The sequence below is a fragment of the Octopus bimaculoides genome, chromosome 6, assembly GCF_001194135.2.
Source record: "Octopus bimaculoides isolate UCB-OBI-ISO-001 chromosome 6, ASM119413v2, whole genome shotgun sequence".
Classification (NCBI taxonomy): Eukaryota; Metazoa; Mollusca; class Cephalopoda; order Octopoda; family Octopodidae; genus Octopus; species Octopus bimaculoides.
This window is the reverse complement of record NC_068986.1, coordinates 99,100,498-99,111,009: the sequence shown is the minus strand read 5'-3', so window position 1 is coordinate 99,111,009 and position 10,512 is coordinate 99,100,498. Positions and strand designations below refer to the sequence as shown.

Here is a 10,512-nt window from a genome sequence, read left to right as displayed (position 1 = left end):
AAAAAAAAAAAAAAAAAAAAATTCAATTCTGAGTCACTTACTTCTAAACGTGTTTCACTAGAAGCAAACAATGATACATTTTTAACAATAAAAACAGAATTTATCTGAAAACCATTATCTATTGCATATAGCAAATGCTTTTTTAACAATACCATTGAATATATTTTGGTTTTATTACAACTAGGCATATAGCTGCCATGAGTATGCACGATTGACAAGGCCCAAGAGGTCAAACTGCATTTGGTATTCTCATTAGCCACTGCTGGGACTTCTTGTCTCTCACAGTTACATATCGTGATACTACATACAGCATATCCATAAGAGATGTTTCTCAGGATGAAGACTGCACTAAATTTGTATTTCAACAGTGTATTTACATTAAGTACAGTACATAGATGGCTATATAACATACATACATAAATATATACACACACACATATAGTATGAAGCACAAGTGTGGTTGTGTGGTAAGAAATTTGCTTCCCAATTGCATGGCTCTGGGTTCAGTCTCATGGTGTGGCACCTTATGCAAGTATCTTCTATTACAGTCTGGGGGCTAACCAAAGTCTTGTGAGTGGATTTGGTAGATGGAAACTAAAAGAAGCCTATCTGAACTGATGAAAATGCAGCTCAAAGATCGCTGTTTTAACACCGTTGTCAAGATCAAGAGCGAATTCACAGGTCTTTGACTTGCTTACAGAAAACAAACTTCCAGGCCAAATTCCAAAAGTGATAGAAACGCTGGGACCAGTGTATTGCTGTGTAAGGTGACTATTTCGAAGATGATGTGAAAACTTAGGTACATAAGTTACTTTTTATTAAACATAACTAGTGTGTATGTGTGTATATACATATATACATATATTATATACACACACACACGTATATATAAAACCACAACTAAAGATAGAAAAAGCAATCACTACATTTATTTATCTGTTTCATTGATAAAATATAGTAATAACGAAAATACGCGGTTAAAGCTCATTAGAATCAGAATCTTGTGAAGGTTCCAAATCTAACATTCGAATGTGATACAGGCGATTTTATTTTCATAACATCATATCACTGCATATTGACATTCCGTCGGGCGTTAATAAGGTTTGCTCTTCTGGAAGCTCTGTGATTAAGAACAGCTGTTCGGCGATTTTTTCTGAAATAATAACAATGACAACAATTAAGTACATAAAATTACAAACATATATGTATGATATCTTTATTCTTTTGCTGTAAAGGAATCACATAAAAAAAAAAAACACAGAGAAGGCAATGCATACCCTGCATGCACACAAGGATAAAATAAAAAATATTATTTAATTTAATATATTATCAGACGAATTCATATTTCAACAAATTGACTTCAAGAGTTATTTCCCCTGCATATCGTTTATGCACATGTAACAACGGAAAAAAACGAAAGCATTTTGATTCCCCCGTCCACCAGTTTTGAAGATAATCAAACCAAAATAATGAGTTCGAGCCACTCACCCAATGAGTATTTATGCTATATTTGGTGAAAATCAGTTCAGCCATTTTCCAGTAATTTTGCAAACACACAGACAAAGACATGTGACTACATTACTTTGCTTTCACGTGCAGAGTAATGACTGATTAAACTATCCATAACAGATTATCCCCAAAGAGTTGATTTTATTATGAACAAACGATGGAAGGGAATTTTAAGTCAATTCAAAAGAAAATCAAAAGGGGAAGCAACCTTCAACTTAACACAATTCTGTCAGGTTCTAGGTAGCTGATGTCACACTGTCGTTCATCCCAAATTAGACGTTTGGTGTTATGAGGGGTGTATGAGAAGTTTTGAGCCTTGAAGTCTTGTACCTTCATCAGAAGTCTTGTACTACGTTTTTTTTTCGAGGCTCAAGACTTTTCATACACTCCTCGTAGCTAGAGAAACTATGCAAAACAAGGTCACCAAGACACATTTAAGTGAACAATAACTCCCAAGTAAAAAAATCAGACAAGCCATCCAATTCGTGCTAGAATGGGATGTGGATGTCAAATAACAAAATCAGGTAACTTTAGAAATATATATATTTTTTTTAAATGGATAATATCATGAAACATTGCATACATACAATAATTATAATTTAACGTGGTTTGGGTTCATTTCATGGCACTTTGGGCTGACCAAAACCCTGTGAGTGGATTTGGTAAATGGAAACTGAAAGAAGCTCATTGTGGTGTGTGTGTGTTGTGTCGGTTGTTTCTATTTTGTGAAAAGTGATCTGGCTATGGGGAAATATCACCTAGCTTGGAAAGAGGTGAGGTTGGTGACAGAAAGAGCATCTGGTCATAGAAAATTTGCCTCAATAAATTGTTTGACTGATGCAAACATGGAAAAATAGCCATTAAAATGATGATGATGATGACAATGATTTATGAGAAAAACTGGATTTAAAAGGAAAGCTTGTTCCCACCAGTCACAGAGGTTCCAAAGAGTCATGGACACCTCTTTTGCTCTTCCTCTAAGACAAGGAAGACAAAAAAGATGTATACACTTATATACAGGATGTGGAAAATATCTTTTAAGCTAATTATTTTAAGCAATTAGATAAAGATGTTGAAATATGTTATTTTATGCATACATAAGGTTTTATAATTCTGTAAATAATAATAATAATATTTTATAAGCTTAAAGTGGATCACCATGTACTGACTAAAGAAAATAGTCTAATACTGGGGTATATAAGCCCTCAGCAGAAAAAAGTCGCTTTTCCATACATGTGGGATTCGAACCCACACCGCTATGTTTTTGCGACAAATATGCTACCATTACACCCAACATAACACCCTCACTTCTTTCTCTAAAATTTAAGAACTATAATTTCATAGTGTTGTTTTTATAAACATGTGATTTCTACGATGATTTGATAAGTCATGCCAGTTTTTATAATTTTGTAAATAATAATAATAATAAGTACCAGGCAGTGGCTGTCATGGCTTCTGATCTTAATTGATTGGAAGTGTTATCATGTACATTGTTTTGTCTTTGTATAAAAGATGGGCTACAATAAATATTCTGCTCAATACCACAGATTTGCTTGTCAGTTGCTTGACAATAACCAGTTGAGCATGACCCTTAGTGGTTGACAATATGTGCATCTCTGATCATGAGCAGAAGTAGTGGGGGAGCATCATAGCCATGTGTTGAGAGGAATTCTTTGGAGTTTGAATAATTCACCTTTGGAAACATTGGTGTTTTGCTTAACATCCTTAAACAAACCTTATTCAGGGACCTTTTGAGCTGGATGGGCTACTCGATCTGAAGAAAATTCTAACCTGCGTGGTCATGCGCTGTTTATCTTGATATGAGATCACCATGTCGCGCATACATGGTTGTGATGCATGTGCCTGGTGTACCCTTATCAGACGGGTAGTCATGATGGGTATAATGGGCTTCATATATTTTACTCCAGTGTCACTTTGATGGCAAGGACTGCTCTCTCACTCAATAATATTTTATAAGCTTAAAGCTTATAAGCGATCATCATGTATTGACTAAAGAAAATAGTCTAATATTGGGACCTATTTTCCTGAGTAAATACACGGTGATTGCTTATAAACTTTGACCCTTTAGCATTTAAACCGGCCATATCAGGCCCATGTATCCTACCTGTTTTATGTTTAAACTGAGCTGATCTGGTCTCTCACACCTACCCTAAAATATCATTCTAAAAATAAACAATCACATCATCGAAATCTCAAAGCTATGAGATAATACCTGATTAATTCCAAATAGTGTGAATGAAAAGCATTACACTTGACAGAATAATTTGAATGCTGAAGGCTTAAACTTATAAAATATTATTTACAGAATTGTAAAAATCGGCACCACTTACCAAATCACCACAGATAAGGTTTTATAGTTTATCGTTGTCACTTTAATGTCCACTTTTCTATGCTTACATGGGTCGGACATAGTTTATTGAGGCAGATTTTCTACAACCAGATGCCCTTCCTGATATCAACCATTACCTGTTTCTAAGCACAGCAATATTCTCCACTTGGGCAAACATGTTCTGGCAGAATACTGGAACATCATCATTTAACATCCGCTGTCCATGTTGGCATGGGTTGGACGGTTTGACCAGAGCTGGTAAGCTGAGGGGCTGCACCAAAAAACCAGTCTGATTTGGCATGGTCTCTATGGTTGGATGTCCTTCCTAACGCCAACCATTCCAAAGTATAATGAGTGCTTTTACGTGCCAGTTGATGAGACCAGTATCTGCCACAACTACGATTCCACTTGGCTTGATGGGTCTTCTTCTCAAGCAGGGAATATTCCACTGCTTGCATAAATTTAAATGTATGCATAACTTACTTGGATTAACAGAATTTGAACAGGAGTGGGGAATTACATAAAAAGAAAATGAACAATTCATATATCTCACCTGTTTTCTTCAATAGATGTTTGGAGGCCTTTCTTAAAGTATGTTGGCTCAGTATCACCATATGAAAGAGGTTTTAATTTGCCTTTATGTTGCTTCCATGTAATTGGCTTGGCTAGACTTGCTTGCAGATCAAATTTTGGTTTTTTGGCTCCAGAAGATGGTGTGTTTTTGTTTGCAGTAAAATTGAAAGGTGTAACTGGAAGAGAAGATTCAAAATTGAATTAGCATCATAAATCTTTTATATAATTGAGCATTTGCAGTTTACCATCTTTCTACTTTGGTATGCACACAACAGAAGCCTAAATTAGGTTTCCTTCCTATTAAGTATCTCCCTATGGGTCACAAATCAGCATCAAAGACTATGATGCTTTGCCTACTAAAATCTAATCAACCATGATAAGTTTTAAATATTCTTGGCATATATCTATGCAACCTCACCAACATATATCAGTCATTCACATTAGAATTATCATACTGAATTCTTTTGTGATACATTTCTAGTGAAATACACAGCTCAATTAATTTTAAGCTAATTGCTTGGATGGATTTAATAAAACTTAAGTTGATGATTGGAAGATAAAAAAAAGGGTCTCTTGTATTCAAGGATTATCCTACATTCATATATTTCAAGTACATCTTTCCCATCCTTCAAATTATATTTGAACTCTTTCCTGATCAGCAGAGTGGGTAAGGGAAAATCTTATGCTGTGGCATCACAATTTACCCACAAAAAGCAAACAAAATTAAAAAAAGAGGAAATATATACCATCATCATAATTTATTATGTCTTCAATGCTGGCAAAGGTTGGACATTTTGACAAGATTTGACAAGTCAGAGGATTCAGCCATGCTCCAATGTTTGCTTTGGCATGATAACACCAACCACTTCACAGAGTGTATTGGGTGCTTTCTATTTTCTTAAAACCAGAGCTTCATCTAGTTTCAAGAAAATCCTTCCATTACTATAATTAAGCTCTGAGGAGCTTAATGAAACATTTAACTTTACACAGTGATCATTTCTCTCCTAACTGAACAGATCTATCATCAAGAGCATCTAACTATGACCAACCTCTTTTAAACCCAAGATTACATAAACCACTGTGTCCTCAAGCAAGGGCATAACTATGTAGATGGACACTTTGTTTTCTAACCTATGTGATATTCTAGGCAAGTGTGTACTATAGCCTTGAGTTGACAAAAACTTTACAAGAGGAACTGGTAAACAGAAACTATATGTAGGCCCATCTCCCATTCACCTGAGTATGTATGTGTGCATACATAGATTCTATAGCCACATGCAGTTACTGTTGCCAACCTACACCTTTCCCAGCAAGGTAATATTTTCTCATTGTCAGACATTATTCATAACAGCCTGGAAACGAACATCACTTGTATGAGAGTGATGCTCGTTTGCAATTATCACATGATGCTAAGACATGGTTACAAACACACACACACTAATGATATCTCATAAATAAACTATCCTGTACAAGTACTGTATTTCAACTTTATTTTTATTCAGATCAACTGTATGGCTGTTTAAATATTTTGGTCAAGAGAATTTCCATGCAGGATATAAAAAAAAAACTCATATATTTCTGGCAATGACGTTTTATGTAACTATGATCAGCTTCCAGTGTGGTGCGCCACTGCTATGTTGCTGCTGTCATCCACCCACTGCAAACAACTGACAGGCAAATAACAATTTAAGATGCCTTTCGTCTTTCTAGAATTTGTCACTTAGATAATTTAAAATGTTTCTTAAAGACAATACAGACATCAAATAATGTAAGACATATGTTATGCGTAGATTATGTATGCTGGGAAAATGAGTACAGTGAGATGATATGATTTCCCCATATATGTGCTGATTTACAATAAGTAATTTTTCATGAGGCTGTAGTTTCCATCATCATCATCATTTAACGTCCGCTTTCCATGCTGGCATGGGTTGGACGATTTTACTGAGGACTGGTGAACCAGATGGCTACACCAGGCTCCAATCTGATTTGGCAGAGTTTCTACAGCTGGATGCCCTTCCTAACGCCAACCACTCAGAGAGTGTAGTGGGTGCTTTTACATGCCACCGGCACAAAGGCCAATCAGGCGGTACTGGCAATGGCAACGTTCTCGCTCGAATGACTTTTCATGTGCCAGGAATGTAAAGCTGCGGCACAAGTGCCAGGAAGGCGACTTTGGTAACGATCACGCTCGAACAGTGGTGCCATCACAGTTTATTATTAGCAACAATTATTGTGCCCAGCCAACTTTTGCTCATCTTAACCCACAACACTCACTCTCCCAACCAAAATACAGCCACAATAGACACAGGACTTCTTTTTTTTTTGATGCATTTAAAAACATAAAAGTGTGTCTTATACATTGGCAAATTTGGTAATTATAAAAATAAAATAACTAATACAAATAATTCTACATCTTAACTTTTTAACAATAGGTACCATGTTGAGGTACAGTTAACAGTGGACAACTGTAAAATAGACAAATATTTTGGGATCTTAAAATGCTAGATTCAATATCTTTTTAATAGTATGAAGGCTGTTGAGCCCCATATTAGCTTCTAATCAAGCAGATATAAAATCAAAGGCATTCCAGCCATGACCATCTTTCCTCAGGCATACCTTAGACTATATTATTAAATATATCATTTTCCTTCTAAAAGGTATTAGGGGGTAATTTATGGATGGTTGTCTAACATTTGAAGCAGATATAAAACAACGTAGGAACTGAGTATTGTGGAGGTGTAATGTTAACTGATGGTATAAAGTGACAGGCGCTAATAATTGCCAAGTACTCTATTGGTTTAAAGTACAAAGTTTGAATCCTCTGATGAATAAAAACATATGCAGAAATTAATGGAACTTGCAATAAAGTTTAAAGACAAACAAAATACTTACAAACTTTTTTCTCGGTTTTTCTCTCATTCAGTCTCGGTGACATGAAAGGTGCTCTACAATCAGTCTTTTTAGAAGCGCTAGACACTTTCTTGGCACTCAACTGCTTTGCAGATGTTTCCTGTACATTTTTCGAAGTCTTTGGTAATTTAGAACTGGAGTTTGTGAATTGTAAACACATTTCTTTTACCGATGTCACTTTAGGAATGAAACTAGTCACAGGATTACGTTTTGGAATCTGTAAGGAAAGAATTAGAAGTCAATACAAATAGTTATACTACTACTACTACTTCATTTAACATTCGTTTTCTATGCTGGCATGGGCTGGACAGTTTGACAGGGACTGGCTAGGCAGAAGACTGCACCAGGCTTCACCATTTATTTTGGCAGGGGTTTTTATGGCTGGATGCCCTTCCTAAAACCAACCACCCCAGAGTGGACTGAGAGCTTTTTATATGGCAACAGCACCGGCAAGGCCTGTTTTGGCACGGTTTTTACAGCTGGATGCCCTTCCAAAGCACCAACCACTTTACAGTGTGGACTAGATGCATCAGCACTAGTGGGGTCACCAAGTAACTTGCAAGACAAAGATACTCCGAGTGGATGGTATTAGTGGAGGTGGTCATGTGCCAGGTGATGAAAGGTTAGAGTGTGATACAGGGATAGAAACAGGTGTCTTGCTGTAGAGGAGATGCATCTCCAATATGATGCTCGAATGGAACCTCTTGTCAAACTATGTAATTGACATATAGCACAACCCAAAGACCAAAGGTAATGATTTTACATCTCTTTCCCATGCTAGTATGGGTTAGGTGAATCTTATAGCACTTCATTAAATTCCTGGAACATTAAAGAAAAGAGTTAATTGCTATATATGTCAATTCATGGTCTCTATGGCTTGATGCTCCTCCTATCACCAACCATTTTACAGCTGTACTGGATGCATTTCATCATGTCACCAGCACTAGTGAAACTGTCTATTTCAAGACCTAAGTGCCTTCTAAACAGGATCAATTCTTATTCAAAGTTACTCTCAAACTAGATGTGTAACTGATGATGTGGGTTGAGTCCACGACTCATTTGTACATTCCCTTTTTGACACGGTTTCTATGGCTAGATTCATTTCATACCACCAACCATTTTACATCATGCACAGGGTGCATTTTATCATGTCAGTGCTTGTCATACAAGTTACTTGACCTATATGACTTGAAATAGTAACCAAATTTTATCCAATTGTTTTAAAAGACAAAACATGAATAGGATACTGTAACATAGTCTTAGATACATTAAGAATATAAGACTAGATAGACATGTCTGGAACATAATTATACGCCTGCTGGATCAAGGTTGATTCAAAATGAAATAATCAAGGAAAGCTGACCCTAATAAAAACTATAACTCCATAGTGGGTCACAATTTATGATCATTTTATGGTTCTAATAAATGCAACACAACACAGCAGTTTCATGAAAATTACTTAATACTTGATGCTGGAAAAAACTAGGTAATATGTCAAGTGTGGAAAGGAGTTAACAGAAAATTGAAAAGAAAATGAACTTCACCTTAGATTGCAGCGATTGGCAACTTTGTTTTTCTGATATTTTTTTATTCTCTTCCGCTATTTGTTTAGCAAGTCGTGCAGGTGTAAGCAGTTTCTGAGCACGTCTGTTTTTCTTTTCTAAATACACATCAAGGGAGTCAAATTTTTGAAACATTTTCTGATGAATTTTTTCCCATTTTTTACCTGCTACATGGTTTGGAAAAAAAAAAAAAAAATGAAAGGCTTATGAATACAAGTACAGTAGTGTCTCATTATAGCTACATCAACTACAATAGTTACAAGTTTTACATGTAAGTGCTTCTTGGTCACTGACAAGCACATTACAGCCAAAATCAACATGGGTTACCCATTTTCAAGAAACAGGTCATGTGAAACATTTCATCAAGCAGGTCACACTATTTAAAAACTGAAGGTAATTTTTTATAAGGAATGTCATTCAAATAAACCTGCAAACTTTAGGTTGCCCATGACTGATCTAAAGGCAACCCTTTTATTCCAGAGACAGAAAATACTTCAGTTTCACTTGTTTGCTGATCTTTAAAGATCAAATAAGACACAAGACAGAATAACTCTCCAACACAAGGAATGGTGCTGTATTACACACAAACACAATAGCCTTATATTTGAAGCAAAGTAATCTGCCAAATCAAAATACTACAATCTTTTTTCCACAGAGATACTGTATCCTTGCTTCCTGTTCTATTGTTACTACAACAACCACTTCTGAACTAGCTAGCTGCATACCACTTTCATACAAAAGAAACCCCTCTCTCCTTTTCCCCATTTTGTCTCACTGCTCATCTCCTAATCAGTGACTTAAATCCCTTTTCCCAAGCACATTATCTCACTGGAATGCTCTTCTCAACCAAGGTTTCTTTACAGATGATGACTACAGTTATACAAATCTGAATAGAAACAGCACCAGGCCTGCAAAAGTCATAAGTACAGCCCAGACACACTAAACTGTTAAATAAAAAAAAATTTAAAAACCTAACCCCCTCCTTTAAATAAACAACTTTACCTCTTTCAGATGGCTCTGCAATATTTGATTCCTTCTTGGAAGATAGTACCATGTTGACACAATTATCAAATTCTGTTCCTGCTTTTGAAATCGTATTGGTTGTGGCTGTAGCAGAAGAGAATTTATTGTATTAAAGTGCTAATGAAAGATTCCTGTGATGTAAAAAATTTGTCACAGTGAAAAGAGAACCAAATGAACACTACTGACACATACACACACTATTAACAAATACACATGCAGACTGACAAGTTGTGTGTATGTATGTGAATATGAGAGAGTGGGGATATGTGTGTATATATATATATATATATATGAAGTATATAGTTTTAGGGAAAATAACCAAGTTTCAAGAACTCATCGATGAAAATCCACTATCACTTATATAAGAATTAATAATTAAAAGCACAATAAATGAGTATAATATAAAGTAAAGTAAATATCATAAGATAAATATAATAAAAAAGATTACACGTGTTTCATAACTAATTTTCAAATAGAAAAGAAAATTTAAATCGATTAAAATCAATTGAAATTATTGAAAATAAATTCTATTCAAAAATATAGTTACTCGTCAGATCGTAAGTAGAACAATAATTAGATATA

The 10,512-nt window shown here is 35.4% G+C and overlaps 1 protein-coding gene across 2 annotated transcripts in view; it reads right to left on the bottom strand.

The window, feature by feature from the left end:
• Window positions 1–909: 909 nt before the first annotated feature.
• Window positions 910–10,512, bottom strand: part of LOC106878916 (nucleolar and spindle-associated protein 1) — a 20,074-nt gene continuing 10,471 nt past the window's right edge. Inside the window, exons 4-8 of one of the 2 annotated variants that reach the window (XM_014928267.2) lie at window positions 9,910–10,014; window positions 8,890–9,071; window positions 7,328–7,562; window positions 4,413–4,608; window positions 910–1,153 (exon numbers count right to left, since the gene is read on the bottom strand). In XM_014928267.2, coding sequence (XP_014783753.1) covers window positions 1,066–1,153; window positions 4,413–4,608; window positions 7,328–7,562; window positions 8,890–9,071; window positions 9,910–10,014 — 806 coding nt within the window. In that variant the 3' untranslated portion in view covers window positions 910–1,065. Of the gene's footprint in view, window positions 1,154–4,412; window positions 4,609–7,327; window positions 7,563–8,889; window positions 9,075–9,909; window positions 10,015–10,512 lie in introns of both variants that reach the window. The other variant, XM_014928266.1, reaches the window with a different exon arrangement.